The sequence below is a fragment of the Enhydra lutris genome, unplaced genomic scaffold (genome assembly GCF_002288905.1).
Source record: "Enhydra lutris kenyoni isolate GAN:26980312 unplaced genomic scaffold, ASM228890v2 scaffoldscaffold7, whole genome shotgun sequence".
NCBI lineage: Eukaryota > Metazoa > Chordata > Mammalia > Carnivora > Mustelidae > Enhydra > Enhydra lutris.
The window spans coordinates 744,008-770,038 of NW_019154091.1; the positions used below are offsets into that span (position 1 = coordinate 744,008).

At 42.9% G+C, this 26,031-nt stretch overlaps 1 protein-coding gene across 3 annotated transcripts in view; it reads right to left on the reverse strand.

Moving 5' to 3' along the window:
- Window positions 1-283: 283 nt before the first annotated feature.
- Window positions 284-26,031, reverse strand: part of LOC111142082 (thioredoxin reductase 1) — a 66,949-nt gene continuing 41,201 nt past the window's right edge. For all 3 annotated transcript variants that reach the window (XM_022495033.1, XM_022495031.1, XM_022495032.1), the window contains exons 12-15: window positions 19,591-19,698; window positions 16,677-16,772; window positions 12,703-12,837; window positions 284-2,220 (exon numbers count right to left, since the gene is read on the reverse strand). In XM_022495033.1, the coding sequence (XP_022350741.1) occupies window positions 2,158-2,220; window positions 12,703-12,837; window positions 16,677-16,772; window positions 19,591-19,698 (402 nt within the window). In that variant the 3' untranslated portion in view covers window positions 284-2,157. The remainder of the gene's footprint in view (window positions 2,221-12,702; window positions 12,838-16,676; window positions 16,773-19,590; window positions 19,699-26,031) is intronic.

Below are 26,031 nucleotides of genomic sequence, written 5' to 3' on the forward strand. Positions count from 1 at the left end.
AGGGATCGCACAGCCGCATGCTGCTCTGTGGGCAAGTAACAGAGGTGCGCAGCCAAGGACATGCGGGAGCACTGAGAGGGAGGTTTGGGCGGGGGGTTTACTACCCTAAAGGTCAAGACTGGGCAGTCCCATCAGGGTAAGCTGAAAAATGGAATCCGAAAAGCCAGAAACACTAGAACATAAACCTCCGCGGCCTCCGTGAAGCTTCTTCGGCAGTGAGCCGTCGTCATCGTCAACACCAAACCCGAACTCCGTCCAGCACGCAGTAAGAAGGCACACGGGGGGATATTAATACCTTTTAATGTTTCACATTGTTTTTTTTCCAGAAGATATATAACAAAATACATAGAATTTAATATGAATCATGAATCTCAGTACAGTGGGCAATTATAGAACGTAAATAAGACAAGCCGATAAGGTATAATCCTTCTTGTGGGGGCTGAACATTCCATTCCACTAAGAGAGAATCACAACATGATTAGGCACGAACATATCATACTGCCTATTGTTCTAACTTCTGAGACTGGCAGGCTTGGAGGAAAAAAAAAAATAAAAAAAAAATAAATAAAACTGAACAGCCAACTGCCTCAGTTTCCCCCCATTCTCCTTCTGGTCTTCAAAGAACTGCGTGGGTGAGAGCATGAGGCAGAGCCGCAGGGGCAGGGTGAGGCGCTCTGCTGACAAAGCGCCAGGCAGACGCAGACGTTCCCTGAGGTGACCAAGAAATGTACTGTAGATCAGCCACTTGGCATTGCCACCGAGAATCCGGGCTGAGGGGAGGGGTGACCTGCTGGCGGGAGGCCTGATGGCCACAGCACAAGTTTCAAATCCAACTTCGAGAGGGACAAGGTGGCCCACACGTAGTCCTGGAAGAGTCCGCACATTCACGCACAAATCTAGAGCTGCGGAGCTAATCCCTCTCCGTCACCTACAAGCTGGAAAGCTAATGGAGCATAAACACTTCTGCCACAATTCCGCCAGGACCAGTCATTCATTCAACAGAAAAAAGTCAAAACCATTTGGTTTTTAAATGAAAATCCTTCACATCCACCTGTGGTCAAAAATAATAACTTATGACATTAAGAGCTTCCTTAAAAAAGCAATTACCACAAAAGAGTTAAATCATTAAGTGTGGGAAGACCTATTTTCCTATGAATGCAGCTCACAGGAAGGGACAGATACAAAGTACACGTGAAAAGTAAGGCCGTGATAGTCTGTGTTTTTAGCTTAAAGCTAAAGTTACCCCAAAAAAGTGTTACACAAGTTAAATGTTTCTTACTGCAAAAGAGCTCACTTAGACCAACACAAACTATATAAAGGAAAACATTTATTGTTTTTCCCCATTGAAGGTGCAACTCTGCCTCCCTGATGAGTCCTGGTGGGAAATCCCCTCCACTGGCAGCTCGCGCGCTGGAGATTACTTCCAACAGGCCGGCCAAGGGGCTACCTCCTTTCCTAAACACAATCAGAACTGATAACAGTCGGTGACACAGTGCACGGAGCAAACGTGGCCAGATTCAACCCTAACTGTACTTGTTCTGGACATAGAAATCATCAGGGGAGACCCTGCTCAACGGTCGGTCACAGGGAACGGGACCCGGGAATCCTGGGGCAGTTCTCTCGTGTGGGACAAGCCTACGCAGCTTCCAAAGGACCAAATTGCGCCTCCCGTGCACAAGGCACCTTACTTGCATACTCCAGCCGAGACTGGCTTTTGGACAAAAATCGACTACTAACACTTCTCATTTCTAGTATCATTCACACGTTGGAGGAAAAAAGAAAAAAAGAATCAACAGTAGAAAGCTTAACAGTGAGAATCAGCAAACCCACGAAGGGAAGGTCATGCTGAAACTGCTCGACAGCTGTTCCGTCACTGCCCACCACACGGGCTTGAGGCCAGCAACTTCATGGACGCACCGCGCCGATGCCCTGCCGAGTGTCAGTTCCAGTCCATCACGGTGACCCCAGTGGGACGCTGCCCGCCTTCCACACACCACCTGCTACCCAGGAGATCCAAGGGGGCCTTGGGTGCTGTGAGCACTGGACATGCAGGTGCCAAAGTCCAAGACCCTTCCTAAAACCTCCCCTTGGATTTGGGCAAGGAAACACGGTGGTGGTCTGGAGTGTCGGCGGCAGCATCCTCACTGGGGCTTAACCTCAGCAGCCGGCCTGGAGGATGTTTCCCCCAGAGCGCTTGGTCACCGACAGAGTTGTGAACACCTGTGGGGAGGAGAGAGCAGGAGATTTTCAGACACCGGAGCACATGCGCTTAACAGGGAGCAGAGCAGGTAACACCATAGCCGTCAAGAGTGACTTAGGAACTACTTAAAATGAATACAGCAGAAAAGTAATATGACCAAGGATATCACAATTTCTCCAGATAAAAGGGGAAAAACATTTAAAACCAAGGTGAAAGAGAAAAAAATTTAACTTATATTAACTTTATATTACCATGGGCATGATTAAAGCAATGAAATGCGTCACCCAAGTTGCTTGTCAATTCTCTAAAAGAAACACATAGTGGGAGAGTCTGGATACGCAGAAAGGCATAAAGTACTTGGTTACAAACACCCGTGTGCCTGCTCACCCTGGGGATTACAAACGTGGTTAGAGTCCCCGTGCGCGCCCCTCCCCTGTCAGTGCTTACCACTCCTCTAACATTTCCTGCACGTCTTCTGTGGGTTTTTAAAAACTTTACCTCTACATAGCAAAATGATGTACGTACTCTTCTGCCACCTGCTTCCTTGGCTCTGTCCTGCATTTCTGTAATTCACTCACCCATATGGGTACAAAGAGCTCTAATTCTTCTACTCTGCACTGAACAGTATTCAATTAACTACAGCATACTATATACACTATATACCACAGAACCCAATTATTCAAACAGTGACTATATTACCAATTACATATCCAGGCTCCTGTATTACTAATATGTTATTTGCAATACGCTCTGTGACATTCTAGCAGTCTCCCCGCACCCACAGCTAAGGTACAATTGCTGGGTTGGAGGGTCACTTCTATGGGACTGGATTCCCAAGGTGCCAGGCCAAATGATACTCCCATCTGCAGTGACAGAGGAGCCCGCCTCCTGTCACATCCCTGAAAACATCTGGTGCTTGTGGAACTAGAGCATCTATTCACAAAAACAATGATTCTACAGTGAGAAAAGTCTACTCACAGATTAAAATACACGGAAATTATACTGATCTTAATACAGCAGACTTACAGTAGGCCCAGGAATCTCATTTTTAGCATGAGTCCCAAGTGATTCATTCTAATGCAGGCTTGTCTTATAGTAGAATTTCTTGTGGAACACCAATACAGGCAATGCACTGGGAATTTCGGCAAAATCCAAAGTCTAGAAGTCTACGGCATGGTAAACTAACCAGCAGTTGCTTATCTTCCAAAGTTTTCCCAAACAGGAAGCCTATGGTCAAAATTATTAAAAACGTATACTCGTACATATTTAGAAACAGATTTTCATTCCTGGTCGAATGGAGTAATCGGTACCAAACCAGCTTTCTGGGCAAAACTCATGGAACTACTTTAGACACCAGACAACAGGAAATCACCTAAAAAGGGGGAACAAGGTGAGCCTTCAACAGTCCTGGCTTTCTACCCAGAAGCATCTAAAAGATGCTGGTGCAGCCCAGAGAGAGCGCAGACATCTCGGGGACTTGGGAGAAATGGAGTGGAGACTGGGGAGGCTGAGGTGGCTGGGATCTGTGGGGCCAAACGCCCAAGAGGAGGCAGCTATCCAGAGAAAAGAACTGTCCCCTCATCTCTGCCTGAATACCAACCTATGCACATCCTGGTGGCAGGACCCCAGGAGCCAGAGAAGAAGAACCACCGGAGCTGCAAACTGAACCAGCACCACAACCCACTCAGGGCCGGGAAACGCTCCAGTTTGCACCACTGCAGTCAAGAGACTTCTCTGGGCCCCTGGAGCCATCAGGAGCGAGCTCAGAAAGCCCCATCTAAAAACAGGGCTAGGCGTTACTAGCCCCAGAGTAAAAGCTACTCTAGACCACCCTAAAAAAAGCTTAAAGACAAGCTTCCAGAGGATCAAGTGATCTACCGGGACCTTAACCATCGACCACACAGTCCTCTTTAAAGGAAGACAACAAAACCCAGGTACTTGGCATAGACTCAACATACTAAATGATGAGGGGAAAGAAAAGAAAGAAACCTGTCAACCTAGAATTCTATGGTCAACAAAAACTTCCCTCCTCTATGAAGAAAGCAAAATGGAGACATTTCAGACAAACAAAAGCTAAACGACTTTGTCACTATCAGACCTACACTAATGTTACAAAAATGTTACCTACAGACCTACAAAAATGTTACCGGAGGTTCTTCTGGCTCGGAGAAATGCAACCAGAGGGTAACAAGCCTTTAACTCACCACCCCTGGCTAGCCCAACTCTTCTAAGCCCCTCCTTGTGCCAGGCTGGGCTCTGGATCCCAGTCCTCAAGTTCTTATTTCCTGTGTCACCTGAACCCACCCTTTTTTATTCTTGACCTGGCCTTTTCCATTGGTTCCTCCTTCTTGGCTTTTAAACTGGCTCACACTGCATTAATTTAAAAACAAAAAAAAAACCTCTCCCTTGACCTTATGATCACCTCTACCACCACCAGCTCTTATCCTCTTTACAGACTAAATCTTAAGCTGTTGGTACTTACAGTCTATTTTGATTCCTCATTTCACTGAAATCTGGCTTCAGTCCCTGCCACGCCTGTGGGTCATCAAGAACCCTCTGGCTGCCAAACCTGGAGGGCACCTTGCAGTCTTCCCTTCACACAGCCCTTTGTAACACTTCTTGTCATCTGCCTCACCTCCCTTTTAACAACTCTCTCCTCTCTCGTCCCATGAGAATGACCATGGTTACTCCCGCCGTGGCACGGAGGCACGCTGAACTCCCATCTCCCCCAGCTGGCAGGCCAGCTATGCTGCACCAACGCCGCCACCAAGGCCGGGAGGCACTGCCCCAGGCTTCCGCCCCAGCTCTCCCCAACTCAGACACCCTCACATTATATCTCATTCAGTCCACTCCCCCTTTTAGGCACCATCTCTCCAGCCACTGTGTCCCTCCTGAACCATCCACCAGTAAGACCTAACAAACACCTCTTCCTGGACACTTCCAACCCACCCTGTCCAAGACCCGCACTTCCCTCTCCCTTCATCCACCAGCTCTCAATGACGGCCATCACCAGGCCACGCATCTGCGATGAACACTGCTTCTGTCTCCATTCCTGCTGATAAGCAATTATGAGGTCTTACATAGCTGCTTCTCTGTCGTATCTGATTTCTCTTTGTGTTAACACTGATACTTAATTCATATCTTAAAATTCTGAGTGAACTATCGGGAAGTTTTGGCTAATTTCCCAAACAGACAGCCTCATGAAGACCTGTCGTGTGGATCACACAATATACACTTTCACCCTATTAGACGTGAGGCGCCCAGGGCTTGCTTTGGCCGGGGTCATGTATGGAAGCAGGAAGCGTCACTTCGTAACTGTGTGAGCACCAAGGTGTGCTCGCCTACACCTCCTTCCCCTCTGTGACTTAGCCAGAGATGCCCTGGGAAGGGGCTGCTCCTACCAGTCGGGCCCTGGAGGGAAGGGAGCAGGTGCAGCTGACCCATGACGACCGCAGGGCACCGGCAAGGAAAAGACCTGTTTTTATAAGCAAAACACCCCCCCCCCAAACTGTCCATCTGTACTGCCCAGTCATGAAAATGTAGAAGGGCTCTGTGTTCATTAAATACAGAAGCATATTTGGTTACTGAGTACAATTAAGGTTTCAAGCCAAACCTTACTGGTCACACCAAGTAGGCTGGAGGGACACCATTAAGTTTCCATGGAGTGCGACTGTCCTCCCTACGCCCAGGCTGACCCTCGCCAGCCACTGCGTGTCTTCCTGAGATGGGAGGCCAGGGCTCGCTTGAGAGAGTCCCGTGAGGAAACAAGGCTCATCGAGTACCCACGTCTGCACTGGTGCACCTGGACACACCTGGGCAAACTTTCTGGTCAGCTACCCCCTTGATTCCTGAGAAGTAACTTGTTTCCCAGCTTTTAATATAAAGACAAAAGAGCAAAGAAATCAAGGCCACTTTGACGTATGCAGGTCAAAGCAATAGGAATCGGAACCAAAACTACTTTTGAATAAAAGGAGAAAAACTTTTGTGTAAAAGAGGAACAAACAAACAAACAAACAAACAAACAAAAAAAAAAAGAACATTACTGAGAAAAGTAGTGACAAAAGCCTTTTTAACCTCTTCTATACCAATATTATGGTATATATTGTTATGTACAATATGTACCATATATATGGTGTGTATATGTGTATATATATGGTATATATATACCAATATTATAAGCATCTTAAAAAATTCAAACCCAAGTAATAATGGACAGTATTTTAAAACATTAAAAATATGAAGCCAGGGGGCGTCTGGGTGGCTCAGTGGGTTAAAGCCTCTGCCTTCGGCTCAGGTCATGATCTCAGGGTCCTGGGATCGAGCCCCGCATCGGGCTCTCTGCTCAGCGGGGAGCCTGCTTCCTCCTCTCTCTCTGCCTGCTTGTGATCTCTGTCTGTCAAAGAAATAAATAAAAAAATCTTAAAAAAAAAGAAAAGAAAAGAAAAGAAAACCCATCAAAAATACAGGATGTTTTTAAAAGAATTTTTAAAAAGAGCTCTTATCTATTTGTCTTGTATTGATAACATGGTCATGGTAAAGATGTGGAAAAGCCAAAGTGCCACACGGCTGATCAGTCTAAATGACAAAAAAAAAAAAAAAAAAAAAAAAAAAAAAAAAAGATAAAGTGAATTTTTACAAGATTTAAAAAAAATTTTCTTAAGGATTATTTATTTGAGAGACAACGAGTGGGAGAGAGCAAGCACACAGGCACACGCACGAGCTGGAGGAGGGGCAGAGGGAGCCGGCTTCCAGCTGAGCAGAGAGCCCGATGTGGGACTTACCATGACCTGAGCTGAAGGCAGTTGCTCAACCAACTGAGCCACCCGGGCGCCCGTATTTTTACAAGATTTTTGTGTGCATGTAGCCTCTTTAGAATTTTCATAAAAACAGATCTTTTTAAAACGAGCAGGGAGGCCACCTCTGCATGCTTCTCCACGCCAGCACAAAGAACACGTACAAAGGTCAAGAGCTGCTGTTAGGCGCGCCCCTCACCTTATGCCCCTCACCTTCAGATCCGCCACCGCCGCCCCGTCTCACAAGCCCCCCTACTCCAGGCTGCGATCATGTTGACAACTAAAATTTTTGATGTTCAGCACAAAGACTGACTTAAAAACATTTCACTGGGGTCTTTCCTAATGCTCTCTCCTCATGGGCTATTATTTTTCCCCTACAAATAAACTTGGTTAGTTGAAATTACTACTCTAAATGATGTGCAGTCATCTTCCTACTCGATTACTGCTGCTCAGAAATCCCGAATAAATCAGCGCCACGCTATCTTCACACTGAATAACGCTAATGCACGACAATGCTCCAGGCGTTAAGACTCCCCCCTCCACTCCCCGCACTGACACCAAAGAGATCTCAGTCAAAACAACAGTACTCCCTCCTTCTTCTAGAGCAGTTCCTCAGCTGAGGAATCTGCCAACTCTTCTCACTAATGACGCTTCAGAACCAAAGGCTGGTTGCTGAACTGGCGGGGTTCTGTTATCAGAACGCCATGAAGAGCCCTCAGTGACTCACTCCGCAAACCACCCACCGCTGGCCCAGAGCCGTGGCTCGTTCTCAATACTTTAAAACAGTGCTCGGGACCAGTTTTTAACCTATTATTACCTCTAATTCAACCCATGGACTGGCATTGGTGAAATCCAATAAAATGTATTAGAAAATAAAATTTTAAAAGGCATGTAAAATTAAACGCCAAGCTCAGATACGGTCAGAGAGCTTGTCAAGTTCCTACCCCACCCGTGTTCGCTTCTGCCCGTATCTCACATGGACGGGTAACACTGTGGGCGGCACATCTCGACAGCATAAAGCCAGACACGAAAAACCACTGGATCTGGTAGCTAATCAAATGATTGTCCAAGTCAGACCTACCATCTAACACAGAAAAAACAGTCCCTTAAAGCTCCCTACAAATCAGATTTCACTTTCCCTTGTTCAAGATGCTGTAAAAAAATATTTCCATAGTTGGGAGAACAGAAGACTTTGGTTTCTCAAAATCTGATTTGCAAGCAAGTAGTACTTACTGAGGGAGGAAAAAAAAAAACAACCCACTCCTCTCTTGCCTGAATGGAAGAAAATAACTGTAAATCATATATCTAATAAGAAGTCCGTATCTAAAATATACAGAGAATTAAATCAAATCCAATTAAAAAATAAGCAGGTCTGCACAGACATTTTTCCAAAGACATCCAAATGGTCAACAAGTACATGAAAAAATGTTCCATGTTATTAATCATCAGGGAAATGCAAATCAAAACTAAAATGAGACACCAGCTCACACCTATTAGTATGGCTATTAACAAAAAGAAAAATTAAGTGTTGGCGAGGATGTGGAGAAAATGGAACCCTTGTGCACTGCTGGGGGAAATACAAGTTGTTGCAATCACTATGGAAAACAATACGGAGGTTCCTTAAAAAGAGAACTATCTATAGGATCCGGGAAGTCCAATATTGGGTATGTACCCCCCCCAAAAAGACCAATTTGAAAAGGTATCTGCACCAGGCTCAGTCAGTTAAGCATCTGCCTTCAGCTCAGGTTATGATCCCAGGGTCCTGGGATTGAGTCCTGCATCAGGCTCCCCGCTCAGTGGGGGGGAGTATGCTTCTCCCTCTGCCCACAACCCCCCACTGTCACTTATGCTCTCTCTCTCACTTACTCTCTCCCTCAAATAAATATATAAAATCTTAAAAACAACAACAGCAACAACAAAAAAATCTCACAGAGAAAACAGACTGGTGGTTGCCAAGAGGCAGGGGTGGTAGGTAGGAAAAATGGAGATGAACTATTTTCTTTTCTTCTTGTTTCTGTTTCTAAATCAAGTTTTTTTTTATGATTTTATTTTTAAGTAATCTCTACACCCAACATGTGGCTTGAACTCATGACCCTGAGATCAAGAGTCACATGCTCTTCTGCTGAGCAGCCGGGCCCCAGGAGAGAAGCTTTTTCCCAGTATGCATCTCTCCCACCCCACCCCCAGCCCCCGCAGGAAATGCTGTAAGGATAACCTTGAGTGAAGCCACATCTTTTTTTTTTTTAAGATTTTTTAATTCATTTATTTGACAGACAGAGATCCTAAGTAGGCAGAGAGGCAGGCAGAGAGAGAGAGGGGAAAGCAGACTCCCTGCTGAGTACAGAGCCTGATGCGGCTTGATCCCAGGACCCTGAGATCAGGACCCGAGCCAAAGGCAGAGGCTTAATCCACTGAGCCACCCAGGCGCCCTGAAGCCATATCTTCTAATAACGCAATGCCGGGGAGAACCCAGCCTAGACAAACTGCACAGCGCGGCTCACCAACCCTATGACCGCAGCACCATCTCTGCTTTAGCTACTGTGGAAACTAAGGTGGCTGAAAAGCTCGGTGCTGTGGCCAGGCCCATCTCCCACACAGTTGTGTTGCCACCAGGAAAATCATGTCCATTTCTCGAATTCTATGTCCAACACTGTGGAAGGGACAAGGAAGTGGAGTGCCATCTGCACAGTCTCTGAAGCCAGACTGGTTGGGTGTGAATCCTGGTTCTCCCAGTTCCGAGCTGGAGAACCAGGGACAAGTTATTCAACCTCCCTGTCCTCCACTCCCTCATCTGTCAAATGGAGCTACGACTGCCCCCCACCCAGGGAATTCTTGTAAGGACCCCGCAGAGAGCAGACTGCCTGACACACAGAGGAAGGCCCGATGAACACCACCGCTAGGTTCGGCATCACTACCCGGAACCTGCTTCAAGCCACAGCTGCCGATCACTCCCACCTCTTCCCTGTCCCACTTGCCGTCAGTTGGCAAGAACCACGAAGCCCACTTCCTATTTCTCTCCCAAACATATCAAGGTCTCCGGATGCCCAGCCCCTCCTTCTCCCTTACTTCCCAATGTGCTGCTCTAGTCCAGTAGGTCCAAGACCACAACGTAGCCAGGGACTGATTTCTCTCCACAATGTAAATGATCACATTACCCCCTGAGCTAACCTTCTCTTGGCCAAACCCCAATGCCCCAAGTATAAAGCCCAAAAACACCCTACCTTGGTTTACAAGGCCATGACCTAGCATAATTATTTCCCCCTCTCTCTGGACTCTGCAAACTACAGCAGTACTAAGGGCTTTCCAGGTCCATGAAGGAACAGGACCTCTCCCACAGAGCCTTGTCTTTGGTGTCCCCTCTGACTAGCTAACTACAACACATCCCACTCGTGGTAGGCAAGAACTATGTCCTCAACCGTCCTGCCCCCTGCATCCCTACCCCAGACTCCACTTTGGACTAATCCTGATCTGGGGGCTCGACCCCCTGAACTGCAACCAGTCCTTTACTCAGCTGCCTCCTGCTCTGTCTTAATCTCATCTTAAAACCCTGCTCTAGCCTCATAAACACCCAGTGTGGTGCCACACACATAACTGCACATCAAGTATGTTCGCAGACAGACCACCCAATTTTTCTCTCATTAATCAACCACCAGCTCGGAAAAAGAAATTTTTTAAGCCCTATCAAATCAGTGGAACTTTCAGCCTCCAAGCTTCAAAGTCACAGGAGAACCAGCAGATGGAGATGTACAGCAGCAAAAGCTTACAGAGGTCCCCAGATGGGCCAGGTCCACCAGGGAAAAGAAGCCCTTGGCTGACCTCAGGAAGACGCCCTGCCTCTTCGGCACACCTCTCTGCCCAGCCCGCAGTCCTCCTGCCAGATGCCCCCCCACTCGCCGCTGCTGGGCCACCACACAGGCAGGGGAATTGGTCTTCTCTTCAGCCCAGCGAGAGCGAAACTCAGATTTACAAAGTTCGACACTCACATATGCAAGCTGAGAAGTCATCTTTTCATCCATGTCAGAGATAACTGCTGTCATTTTTTAGTATCTCGGACTGGTTTTTAAAGTTTAAATATACTCACTGTTGTGGGTTACTATTGTGGGTTAAATCTCCCAGAAAGATATGCTCAAGTCGTAACCTCTGACCCCTGTCAACATGGCCTTATTTGGGTAATACCAGCTGGACTCGAGCGGCTACTCCAATGACCAACGTCCCAATAAGGGGCATCCAGACACAGACACAGAGGAGGCCAGGCCATGCACGTGAAGACGGAAGTGGAGACTGCAGCGACGTAGGACTGAGCCAAGGACAGCCAAGGACGGCAGCAACCACCAAAAGTTTGGAAGAGGCCAGGCAAGACCCTTCTCGAGAGCCCCAGGAGGGAGCATGGCCCTGCCAACACCTTGATTTCAGACTTCCTGCCTCCAGAACTATGCAAGAATAAATTTCGGTTGTGTCAGGCCACCCAGTATGTGGTACTTGGTTACCACAAGTCTTTTTAAAGCATCATATTATATGCCAATATTTATCTCACAGAACATGTTTTTTGAAAAAAAAAAAAAAAAAAAAAAGAACTTAGTTGGTTCCTTCCTGAGGCAGACAGTCATTACACCGAACAAAAAAGATACATTGTACAATCTTTAAGAACTTCAATCTGGACTCTCTTTCAATCTGGGGGTCATATTTTTAAAAGATCAGTTCTATTTCTCCCAAACAGAAGTTTTCCATGTATGAATAATGCCCTGGTCACTACACACATTAATATTTTATACATCTATCCCAGCCAGGTGCATGTTAATACAGAGGAGGACCGTGTCCCTAATCATAGAAAAGGCAAAGCAGAAAGAAGCCAAAACATTTTTCCAGGTCTTAAAGTTGGCCTTTCATACACTCAGCAAAGAGTTCAGTCGTGGGAAGGCAAAAAGAGCAGAAATCAACCGGGTAACAGGCCGGAGAACAAAACCAGGCACGAGCGAGCACACGTGCGTGAAAGCCCACGTCCACCCTGGAAACCCTGGACTCTGCGGCCAGTTAACAGCTACGATTTTCAGCTCCACAGCTGAGGTGGTCTAATACAAGCTACCTCCTCTCAGCCTCCGCCATGGTCTCCAAAGTAGACACACTTTTGGTTTATAAGGACGGCTCCACAGTAAGCAGGACAACATTCAACTCTTGCATGATCCCAGACAAGCGTAAGAAACACCGACAGCCAGAGGCCCAGAGCGGTCACGTTCCAATTCTCGCGTCATTTGCTTCATCTTTTAAAAAAGCACCCATTTCAAATCTCATCCTTTGATACCAAAACTGAAGAGGGAGACAACATCATCTAGCCTTGAGGTGGCTCTGGGGTAACAGGACTGAAGCTCTTTCTGGGTATGAATGGCTCTATTTTCGAATGCCATGAAAATAATTTAGGAGACACGATAAAATTTAAGGCATATCTCTATAAATCACCGCCATCATTTTTACCATTAGCATGAAACCACTATCCAGCTCACACAAGAAACCAAGGTATCTGAGAAAGGAAAAATCCTTTCTAGACACAAGGCTCCCTTTGAGGTATTCCATTATGAACTGAACTGTAAGGAAGCACAGCAGTAGCTCCACTACAGCAGAAAGACACTAACTTCGGAGTCCTGGACTTGCCCCTTGCAAGCCAGGTGCCACTGCGCACTTCCGAAGAGAGCTGCTGGAGCGCAGGTGACCCACCTCTGCGCACACGGGGTGGATTCCAATGGTACCGTCCAGCTGCTTTTTCGTCAGCCCACACTTGAGGGCGGCTGCAAAGCCTTGCGTCACTTCTCCCGCATTTGGACCCAGTACGTGGAAGCCCACAACACGTTCCTAAGATGTGAAATAAAGGAATACAGTTACACGGATTCTTTCCCTCCTTCCCATTCTTAGAATGTGGACCTGGTCTATTCTAAAAACCCTGATTGGAAATGATTAAAGGCTTATATTTAACACTTGCTAAAAGGGACTTAGGCTGGACATACTCCAACATGGGGCCAGCAGAGTGTGGTAGTTACAAGCAAACAAGAAGGGAGAAAAAAAGAGTCAGCCTGGAGCAAGGAGGAAGGAAATCATTAAAAGCAAACATGTCTGCAACTCCATAAGCACCAAAATGTTCCGGAAAATGTTTTCATAAGGGCAGTTCTGTCCTCATCTCCTCTATTTGGCTGCCTCAAAGCTCCAGATAAACTACCTGGGATAGCTGTAACATTTAAAAGCAGTCATTTCCGGGTGCCTGGCTGGCTCAGTCGGTAGAGTATGCAACTCTTATCTTGGGGTTGTGAGTTTGAGCCCCATGCTAGGTGTAGAGATGACTTAAAAAAAAGTAAAAATCTACGGGTAACTGGGAGGAGCAGTCAGTTAAAGCATCTGACTCTCAGTTATGGCTCAGGTCATGATCTCAGGGTTGAGAGATCAAGCCCCACATTAAACTCCATGCTCAGCGTGGAATCTGCTTAGGTCTCTCTCTCGCCCTCCCCTTATTCACCTTCCACCCACTCTTTCACTCTCTAAAATAAAAAGTCTTTTTTTAAAAATTGGGAAAAAATAAGTAAAAGCAGTTGTTTAAATTAAAAAATCATCTTAACTAAGGCTTTGGGGGGTAGAAAGAATAGTTAGACTTAAAACTCTTCCAATCTGAAACAAACAGAAAAATGTTGGCAACTCTGAATAAACTCTAAATCCCGAACTCCAGATACCTCTGCCAAGGGCAGAGAAATCTGGTGCATTCTAATGTTCAGACTTCATGACTGAGCTATTCCAACCTCCTCTCCACAGATAAGGCACCTCAGGCTGCTGGGTGCACAGCCTTATCTAAGGTTCAATTATGGCCTGGAAAACAATCAGGAAGGTTGTCCTGTTGCCAAAGTACTATAATAATATTCCTCCTTGAAATCTTGCAATATTTATCCTGCCCATCGTGGGTTTAGTGTATGGATAAAGTACCAAACACAATGCACTTAAAATATACTAGATTCATGCTTAATAATATGGACAGATCTCAAAGAAAGAGATTTTTTTTTTAAAGTTGCAGGCTTCTGTTTTTAACTGAGGGGACCACTCTTAAACCACAATGCATAATGCTTACGGATACATAACAGGCAGCACACGTAAAAACATGAACAGGTGAGGCACTCACACTGAAACAGTGTTGCTTCGGAGGCCGGGGATGAGTACGGGATCGAGAAGGAATACCAAAGACTACACAGGCATAGGGTAATGCTTAAGAGCATGGGATCTACACTGCCTGGGATTAGTTCCAACTCTGCTATGAAGGAGGTAAGTGAGCTGAGCACAGTTACTTAACCTCCCCGTGCTTCAGCTTCCTCATGAACAGAAAGGGTGGAACAAGAGAACACACCTCACAGGATTACGTAAGAATGAAGTTAATACATGTGGACCTCCAAGTAGTACATGGTACAGAGTAGGTACTCTGTAATATAAGTTGTTACGAATTTCTTCTGTGAAGGTTTCTCTTACAAGAGAAAAAGCTCTGAAGCAAACACACCAGAATGTGAACATTCATTGAATCTGGATGGTCAGTACTTTCCCCATCTTCCTGTAAATGTGAGTGTTTCATATAAGAGAAGCACAGCATACGAAAAGAATAAAAGCCTGACAAATAAACACTGGGAAAACCAAGCACAGGTAGACACTGTGAAGTGATTGACTCAAAATGAATAAAGCATATGCCCCAAGGATGGTCAAGTTCTAGAAGCATGCTTTTGTGTAAGATTGCTTGTGACAGATGGATGACAAGTATTCACCTTTTCTAATACTATCTTTGTGTCTGAAAATAACTGAAAAGAATATCAACCTCCTTATCGCCTCGACTATTTTAATTAAGATGGGCTCATTAGCAGTGAAAACGATTTTTCATATTATATTTAAAAAGTGTCGTCTGAGGGGTGCCTGGGTGGCTCAGTCAGTTGAGCATCTGCCTTCAGCTCAGGTCACGATCCCAGGGGCCAGAAACTGAGCCCTGAGGAGGGCTCCCTGCTCAGCAGACGTCTGCTGCTGTTACTCCCCTGCTAGCACTCTCTCTCACATGCTCTCCCAAATAAATAAAATCTTTATAAAGTGTTACTTGAACAAATGACACAACAGTGAAAAAAAGACAACAAACCACACACAGGGAAATCAGATTTGCTTGGTCTGAAGGAAAACGTGGCGGTTTCATCGACTGCTCCAAGCAACAAGCAAGTGAACGATCTCCTGCTCGAGGGAGACCCCAGACAGCTGGAGAGAACACCGCACATCTTCCCCTTTCGTCTAAAGCAGGACTGATAATTAATGTATACTCAAAACACTTTTAATGATAAAAGCTATGTGTGCAAAGGAAATAAGTGCATAAAATTGTTCTTTATGTCAACTGCATCCAAATGCCTTCATTTACTAAATGCATCTACAATGATCCTTTTCATGGGAGATCCAGATTTTCCTATACTGCTCTCTGAGGCAGTAGTTTCTCAACAGGGTACATGTTCAATTATAATTATATTCAAATTATTCAAATCCCCAAATAAGAAAAGTCTGAATTTATTTGGCTTTTAAGTATGGATTCTTTAGCATGATTTACATTTTTACTCACGCTTTTTTCTTTTTAAAAGGTAAGATCCCAGCTAAGTTAAAAATACCAGTTCTCATCAGATCCAATTCACAAGTATGTGTGTGTGCATGCATGTGTTCTGAGTATGGGAACGGCAGCCAAAAAAAGACAGAAAATCCAAGCGTGTCTTCAATGACTTTATAGGCATGGAAATAAGTCCTGTGAGGTCAAGGAGTTTGCCCACAGGCTTTTAGTTACCGGTTGTTACATGCAGCAGTCGCCAGTGAAATCTTAAATCAGAGCCCAATTAAGAGCTCTTCCTAGGGGCACCTGGGTGGCTCAGTGGGTTAAAGCCTCTGCCTTCGACTCAGGTCATGATCCCAGGGTCCTGGGATCGAGCCCCGCATCGGGCTCTCTGCTCAGCAGGGAGCCTGCTTCCCCCTCTCTGCCTGCCTCTCTGCCCACTTGTGACCTCTGTCAAATAAATAAATATTATCTTAAAAAAAAAAAAAATAGCTCTTCCTACTACACCTTTCTCATTAGGGCCAGCTGCTTAGGATATAAACACGTGTTACTCCTGTTCTTTTATATTTTCTCATTATTCCTAGAAGTCACTGACTTCATGGCTTTTTATGAACACACACAGTTCTAAATCGTTTCTGTGGTCTGCGCTCACAAGGTCGGTGGGCCTCTTGACCCTGTGCAGGGTTCCGAGCTGAGGACACTGAGAGCAGACCAAGTGGCGTCACTGTGGCCCTTGCCCTCAGTGTCCACACGGCTGGGAAGACCAACAAGTAAAATACTAAAGGAATGCATGTCCATCATGTGATTAAAATAGAACTACAGGGCCGCCTGGGTGGCTCAGTCGGTTAAGCGGCTGCCTTCAGCTCAGGTCATGATCCCAGAATCCTGGGATTGAGTCCCATGTGGGGCTTCTTGCTCAGCAGGGAGCCTGCTTCTCTCTCTGCCTCTGCATGCTTGTGCTTTCTCTCTCTCTCTCTCTCTGACAAATAAATACATAATATCTTAAAATAAATAAATAAATAAATAAATAAAATAGAACTACATATTAAAAACAAAATGAAGTTACTGGAAAAAAGGATTCAATGAGTATTTCACTTACATTGTCTTTGATATTACAGATTACTTTTGCATAACATTTGTTGTTATCTCTTGATGGAATTGTCCACTCCAACGGCCAGAAGTAACTATGGTAAACCTGAGAAGATATACAAACAACTTAAGACCCATTATCTTAAGAAGTATGTTTGTCAAACACCAGCTGTGGATTAAAAATACTGGAGGCTCTTTGATACTCAGACTTTCATTAAATAATAAGATCCATGCAATAAATAGGGATTTGGTCAGATAGTAAATGACCTTAAACTTGTTGTCAGGACCCTTTGCTACAGGCTCATCCCTTAATTATATCTCAATCTCAGAAAAGTAAACCTTAAGTAATAATAACAAAAAGCAAGCAAACGAGAGAAAGAAGCCAGGTAATTACTTGCTGTCTTACATCAAAAAAACAAGAGAAAAAAATAACCCAACACCATCTTGCATAGGAATGACAACTTTGGGCAAGACACAAATAAGGTGCCAGGAGCAATTACAGCAATTATCCAGTTCCTTACTTGATGCTTCCAAAGACATTCCCTCCTTTGGAGGAATTTATAATTCACCAAAAGCAATGAAGAAAACAAGGAGGGAGGCAGGGAAGATGAGAGGTAGAAGGACGCAGATATCTTGACTGATGCTTCATGAACTTAAATCTGGGTGACTACAGGGATTTTTTTTTTCCACCTACAGCTGCCAGTCTTAATTCAAAACATACATGATTGGCTACCCCCCCCCTTTTTTTTTTAAAGATTTTGTTTATTTATTTGACAGAGATCACAAGTAGGCAGAGAGAGAGATGGGGGAAGCAGGCTCCCCACCGAGCAGAGAGCCTTATGTGGGGCTCGATCCCATGACCCTGGGATCATGACCTGAGCTGAAGGCAGAGGCTTAACCCACTGAGCCACCCAGACGCCCCTAGCTGGCTAACTTTTAAAAACATACCGATTATGTAGCAATTATAGTAAGTGTTCTTTGATGTTATAATACAATGTGAACTTTTAAAAAAAATGTGGGTTACAAAATTGAATATATAGGGTCATAGTATCACAACAATTACATAGGGAAAAGATGGTTAAAGAAATTACCCCAAATTGCTAACAACTGCTGTGTTACCAACATAGATCTATGGATAATTGTTTCCTATTTCCATTTTCAAAATTTCAACTCAAATGCATTACTTTTATTTATTTATCTTAAAGATGTTATTTATTTATTTGAGAGAGACAGAGATGCAGAGTGAGCAGAGCAGGGAGGAGAGGGAGAAGCGGGCTCCCCAGGGAGCAGGGAGTCCAACTCAGGGCTCAATCCCAGGACTATGGGATCATGACCTGAGCTGAAGCCTGATGCTTAACTGACTGAGCCACACAGGTGCCCCAAAGGCATTACTTTTATAATGAAAAATGCAAATTCTAATAAAATGAAAGCCAAAGCCCGTCAAGAAAAATGAAATATATATTAAGAACCTTAAAACAGGGGCGCCTGGGTGGCTCAGTGGGTTAAGCCTCTGCTTTTGGCTCAGGTCATGATCTCAGGGTCTTGGGATCGAGCCCCCAATCGGGTTCTCTGCTCACCAGGGAACCTGATTCCCCCTCTCTCTCTGCCTGTCTCTCTGCCTACTTGTGATCTCTCTCTCTGTCAAATGAATAAATTAAAAAAAAAAAATCCTTAAAAGAACCTTAAAACATAAGAATCTTTTGGTAGAAAAAAAAAAGAATCTTTTGGTAAGAATCTATCTTCACAAAATAACCAGAGAAATACAGTGAATTATGAAGATGTTCATTGTTCTATTTATAATATAAACAATGGCTTAATGAATTATTTTAGCGCATCCCAAAATACTTAAGTCATTCTTAAAAAATGCTGGTTTTAGGGTGAAATGCTCATGACCTAACATTAACTATAAAATAGAACAGAGAATTGCACACAAGACTTACGTACCTGCAATTATACATACACACACACATATACAACATACAAACACACAGAAAGAGACCAGAAGGGAAATGCCAAAATATTAACAGCAGTGATCTCTTTATGAATTACAATTTCCTTTTTTATATTTTCCTAATTTTCCAAACTTCCTATAATGAGGATATACTATTTTTATAGTCAGAAAATATTACTCATGCTGTACTAATAAGACCGAGATGTTACATGCTACTGCTAACACATATAATCAGAAAAAGATAAAGAGATTTAAAACAGGCTTTTATTTCACAAAATTTACTCTAATTTACAAATCTGGTCTTTTGGAAGGTTTTACTGGAAACTTTTCTCTTGAATGATTTAAAGCACCAGTCTCTTTGGGTAGCATTGTGTACACAAAAATAGTGTATTTCACGCGTATGGTTCCTCGACTGTGGCAAAGTTAGAAGAGGGTAATGGTACCAAAAAACCCAAATGTCACTAATAGAATGGTTGATATGCTATTAATTTTTAGTTTTCTTCTTTGTAATTCCCTCTATTTTTCATATTTACAACAATATTGTTTTAATAATAAAAGGAACCAGTAAAAGCAGTTTCAAAAAATGGAAGTATTACTGGGTCAGCTGATAAGACTCAAAAACAGAAGGTAGATCATATCCAAGTGTTCTATGAACATTAAACTTCCTAAAAGTGGTAACTATAATGTGGTTACTTAAGAAATACCCTGTTTGCAGGAAACACACACTGAAGAATTAAGGAGTAAAGGGGCATTTAACATCCTTTCAAAAGGTGCAAGGAAAACAAATATACAGAGAGATAAAAAGAGAATATGAAAAGTATAAAACAAATGGGCAAAATGTTGACAATACATGAATCTGGATTATAGGTTAACAAAAGGTCTTTGTACAATTTTTCACCTTTTCCGTATGCTTGAAATTACTTTTAACAAAAAGCAGCAGTAACTTAACACAGGCATAAAGAATATAACTTACCTCAATATTTTCTTCCCCAAATCTCTCCACAGCTTTCTCCTCAGAAAGACCACAGGAACCATATTCCAATGGAGTAAACACAGTTGTTGGAACATTTTCATAGTCACACTGTTTCAGAAGGAAGAAAAGAGTTAATACAGGAGAAATTAGAACTCAAAAAAGGGTATACATCAAAGAGGTTCAAAATCAAGAGGGGGAAAGCAGACTAATAAATTTCTACCAAAAAGTATGGGAAGTCGCAACCCCAGGTATAAACCTACTACACTGAGAACCATTAACTCATGTGACAGTTGTAACAGAGGTTTGAAGTCTGGCAAGATAGTCCTGAACAGGTTCACGTGCCTTCTCCATCCAACTATCAGCTGATGTTAACAATAAGGACACACGTTTTCTCCCTTTTTAAAGCAGCCAAAAACAAGATGAGGGTATGCAATGCTGACAGTCTCATATTGGTGACAGGAAGTAACAGACTTCTTTGGAAAATCAATTAGGTAATACCAGTTAAGAGCCATAAAAACCTTCTTTGCCAAGAACCCCACTCCTGGAAACCTATAATTTACTGTACGGAAAAAGCTACATGCTTTAATGGGGCATGGCTGCAGTTCTCCTCGACAGTAGTAACGTCGCGAGCAACTTTCAGATGCAAACAGGAAAGTGGCTCTGCAGGATACGCTGTCTGCGTGGTGCTCTACAGCCACTGAAGTGGAAGGCCACAGAAACAAAGTCACTGGTAGTACTTCCAAAGCGTATCTTAATGATGTTAATGGTAGAAATGACATAAGTATTCTGAAGTCAAACAAGTTTGTGAAATGCAGGGTTAAATAAATAAACCAGTTTTTCTACAATGGATTTCTCAGTCTTCAGTACACTGATACGAAGTGAGGAAGAGATTATGTAAATATCAAATGTGTTTGTAAATGTGATTTGGTAAAAACCTGCCCATCACATTTGTACACAGCGGGGAGCCTAAGTAACATTCTGCATTTAAAATATCAGATATTCAATTCCTCTTTAAAATGGTAGGGTAAAATCTTTAAAACCTGCCTCCCTCTAGAAATAATAAATATAATCCTTCTTCTCTAAACAGAACATAAACCCTGGGAACTCTGAATCGAAAGCACAGGCAGACATCCACGGACAGCCATCATGGTGTATCAGGGGCCAGAATTACCCTCCTACTTTCAACAAGAAAACCAGACAAAGAGCAGGCAACACTTTCAGACACTGGACAACAGGCAGTGCAGGACTGTGATCCCTGACAGAAGGGAAACAAATGAGGCGAGGCCAGTGGTTTCTTGTTTACTGTCCAGAGCACTAAGGACTGGGGGCAAGAGCAGGGAGCTCAGAGCCCAGCAGTGTCTGAGTCCTGGAGATGGAGACCACTGTTCGAGGGAGTCAGGGTGGCTCGAAGCTGCAGGGCAGAGCTGCGCAAAAGAACTCCTGAAATCTGCAGAGATTTGGGCTGAGAATTAATCCATCAATGCGTCACAGGAGGTACTCCAGGGTGAGGAAAGAACCATTGGAGAGGGCCGCCTGGGTGGCTCGGTTAAGCATCTGCCTTTAGCTCAGGTCGTGATCCCAGGGTCCTGGAATCAAGCCCCGCATCGGGCTCCCTGCTCAGCGGGAAGCCTGCTTCTCCATCTCCCACTCCCCCTGCTTGTGTTCCCTCTCTTGCTGTGTCTTTCTCTGTCAAATAAATAAATAAATTTAATTTAATTTAAAAAAACAAAAAGAACCACTGGAGAGCAGGAGGCCCCCAAGTGACCAGAGCTCTTACAGGACTGGAAATAGTTCCTGTTCCCTCAAGCCAGAGTAGAAAGAATTCATAAAGAGAATGGGGTAGAGTCCTCCAAAAGGCATCAGCTTAGTGGTAGAACTAAATCAGCCCTAGATAAGCCCTAAAAAAGCACAAAAGCAAGTCTTACAAAAGGATAAAACTAATTCCCGGTAACTTAATGGGCGGCCAGAACAAAATCCAACAATGTACAAAGGAATTCAATAAAACCCAGCACCCAACAATGTAAAATGTACAACGTCCACATCTATCCAAAATAACAAAACATGCAAAGAAGCAAAAACACGCAAGCCAATACCAAGAGGAAAATCAATGAATAGAAACAGACACTGAAAATGAGATGATGGAATCACCAGAGGACACTCAATGAACTATTATAAATATGGTCTGTATTCAAGCAAATAGAGAAAAACATGAACCCACTGAGGGGAGAAAAGGAAAACATTTTAAATAAATAAAACTTGTAGATTGAAAAAAACTATTTGAAGTGCAAACTACACAATATGGAATTAATAGCCTTAGTGCAGACGATCAGCAAACTTAAAGACATCACGACAGGTTCTCGAAAAAAAAAAAAAAAATAGAGAACAGAAACGGGGTTAGGAACGTGAAAAGTACATCAGAAGACTCCTGGGATAATACTGAGTGAACCAATATTCATTAATTGGAGGCTGAGGGGAAGAAAGGAAGAGGGAAGACAGAAAAAAACAAATGAATGGCTGAATATTTTCCTAATCTGATGAAAAGGATAAATAGATAAATCTAAGAATCTTGACAAACCCTAAGCAGAATAATTGTAAGGAAAAGGATGCCACGACTTACAATAATTTAGCAGTAATTGCTAAAACACAGTGATAAAAGGAAATCTTATAAAGAACAAAGATAAAAATGATAGCCGACTTGTGTTCAGAATCCACGCAACCAAAAGATAACAGACAAATCACTAGCTATTTAAAGAAACAGTAAATCTAGAACTCTATATTGCAAGAAATATCTTCCAAAAAAACTGGAGGCAAAATAAACTTAAAAAACAAAGAAACAACAAGTAGAAAAGAATTCACCAGGAGCAGACATGCACTAAAATAACTACAAAAGGAAGTTCTTCAGGCAGGAAACAGTGTATCAAATGGAAATCTGGATCCATATAAAAGAAAAGTTGTCCCGGGTTCCAAAATGCAGGTTCCAATGGACTTAAATGGATGGACTGTCGCGGCCTAGCCTGGAAAATGTAATCCTTGTCTCCAACACTTCATTTGGAGAACACACTACATAGTTTTCACAACAATCAACTTAATGAACTTTCAGAATACAACCTATTCTGAAGTTGAAAATATGTATACTATGGCTTCTCTCTGGTTTTCACATAAAATATTATATATATAAAATATATGTATCTTGTTTATTTTTAGTTTTCAAGTAGGCTCCACACCCAACACAGGGCTCGAACTCACAACTTTGAGATCAAGAGTTGCATGCTCTACCGACTGAGCCAGCCAGGCACCCCTAAAATATTCTATATATACTATAAAACTGAGTTAACAAATAAAGTACAGCCTTAATAATAAAGTCGCTCATGTTTACTGTTTGTAAAAACAAAGTATTTCAAGTGTTTGAGAGCAATTCTAAAAAGATCCGAGAAACAACAACTGGTCATTCTGCTGACGTGTTCTGTCATACTGTGCTTTAAACTGGTGTGTGTGTCTTATCATGTGGCTTTTTAAACAAAGGGCTTAGTGGAATGTCCATCATTTACAGGCTGACTCAGCTTTATAGACTGTTTTCTTTCAGTTTTTGAAATGATAAAAACTTTTCTTCCCTTCATGCGTGTTTCCAAAAGAATGAAGTATTTTATTTAATGGCAAATATTTTTAAGTTTCAGAAGTTTAAATATTATTAAACGTTAAAAATTTTCATTTAAATTTCCCCAGTGTATTTTCCACTTCATTTTATTTAGGAAAATTATGTGTTACATAGATGTTTGCAAATTTGGTGGATTCTTTAATTCTTGAGATATCTTTCCTATCTCCTATTCTTCTATAATCTACACTTCCCAAATCTTTCTTAGGCAATAAATCACCATGACTAAGACAGCAATACTTACAATCAGAACTGGACTTCATTTATGCCTGGGCTGCCTCCCAGCCTTGTGACCTCGTACAGTTACCTAATTTCCCTGTACACGTCATCAACCTCCAGGGCTGCCTGGAGGCTGAATGAGATAAGGCTTACAGAGCACTTAGCTCAGTGCCAAGCTCGTGGCAAGCACGCACATGTTGCACTTTGTTTCCCCTTCCTCCCAATGCTCTTGTGAAGTGGTGAGGAACAGAGGATAGCAATTTTGGAGGAAGGCACTAACACCCACAATTCAATCTGGGCTCCCTTAAAATCCCATAATGGATTTAACTCAGCCAGGTGCTGATGGTAAGCTAAACTTTTCAACAGAAAAGAGATCTTTTCTGAGAGTTGCTCCTTTAGGAGGAGGACAGATATGGATTCTCTCACCTTCTCAGGTATGCAGTAAAATTCTTAACACTGGTTGGGCAAGATTAAAGAGATTATGCAGTTGCTTAAAAAAAAAAAAAAAAGTGTGTGATTTCCCCAAATGCATTTAACCTAGGTATCTACTGGCATTTTGATTTTATTTACTATACTAAAGGACGACAGACCAGTGAGATTTCAAACACAGAGATCTGAACAGCACCTCTTTATAATTCCCTGAACGGTAAAAGCATTTGTCTTATTATTAGAGTTAGACTAAAAATAAGGGAAAAAAAACATAAAACAGAACTTTTAGTTTCAACTCATATTAAATTCTGATGTTAATAAACCATAAGGCACTTTAAGAAAAAATGTGCTCTACCTGCCAGAGAGCAGAATACAGTACCATGCCCACACGTGGAAAGCCCTGCATGTTCAAAGTTGGTGCAAAGATTCATTAAAGGTTTTTAAGAATTTTGTGCTACTTAATTTCAACTTTATGTAGGAGCAAATATTTGCATGTGCCTCCTTTGGTTATTTCTGGTATATAAAAATATCTCCATTTTAGGAAAACACAAAGATACAAGGTCAAGAATAAATTCAATGCATTTTAGGCTACATTTCTAGATACCCTTTTCCTGGTTTACCAGATACTCAAAAATTGCAACAATGAATACAAGACATAACTCATTCAAAGTAGTAGTTCAATTTATCCCAAACAGAATAATAACCAGCTGCTATGCCCTTAATGATCAATCTGGAATTAAAAACCCTTTTTAGCCTCAATCCATGCCACCATCCAAACTAACCCCAGGTACATCTTAAATGCCAGTCACAAATTCTACTAGCTGCCTTCTTTGAGGTTTCCATTACTGTAACCAACCTAGATCAACCCATGCTGATTTACGTGTAAGGAAAATGGGCAGATTCTAAGTGCTTTACAATCAATGTTCCTAGAATCCTTTCCAATAATTAGGGAGGAAATGATAATGGGGAAGGCTATGCACGTATGAGGGCAGGAAATAATACATGAGAAATCTCGGCACCTTCCCTCAGTTTTACTATGAACCTGTAACTGCTCTAAAAGCTCATCTTAAAAAATGAGAATCTATTCTTGCCATCTTGTCCCATGAAACATATCTAAAAGTATCAATTTCCTATACGGACTGTAAAATAAATCACTTTAGGAGCGCCTGGGTGGCTCAGTGGGTTAATCCTCTGACTTTGGCTCAGGTCATGATATCAGGGTCCTGGGATTGAGCCCCGCATCGGGCTCGCCACTCGGCGGGGAGCCTGCATCCCCCTCTCTCTCTGCCTGCCTGTGATCTCTCTCTGTTTTGAGTAAATAAACAAAATCTTTTTTAAAAATCACTTTATTAATTATTATTGTTACTACTACTACTACTATTTATTTGATAGAGAAACAGCAAGAGAGGGAAGACAAGCAGGGGAGCAGGAGAGGGAGAAGCAGGCTTCCCACTCAGAAGGGAGCCCAATGTGGGGCTTGATCCCAGGACCCAAGGATCATGACCTGGGCCAAAGGCAGATGCTTAATGACTGAGCCACAGAGGTGCCCCTAAAAAAAAAAAATCACTTTAGAACATTAATATAACACATTAAACATTCCAGGAGCAGAAGACATATTTTTTAAAATGACAGGGTAATAAAACCTAAATATTGGTTTAACAGCTTTGCATATTGATATTATTACCTAGATCCCCAAATCCTTTTAAAGCCTAGATAGGTGCCATAAAAGGATTTAGAAAATTATACTTAAATCGGTAATAATGAAATTAATGTAAAATGCAACCATTATGCATATATGGAACATAATAGCGCTGAAATTTGATTAACCGAGGTCATTTATTTCCAGTGTGGTCCCCAGAATGACAATTTTCATAATAAAGTCACAAATGTACAGCAGACTTAACAATGTCTTGGTTGGAATACAGTTAATAAAGCACAGCTAGGATGCCATCAGCAAGATAGCTAAATTATCCAAGACCTGGAAAACTTCACAGCTACCCCTAACTAGGGAACTGGTAGTACTATTAGTAACAGTATCAATACTGGGGTGCCTGGGTGCTCAGTTGGTTAAGTGTCCAACTCCTGGTTTTGGCTCAGGTCGTGATCTCATGGGTAGTGAGTTAGATCCCGGTGCAGGGCTC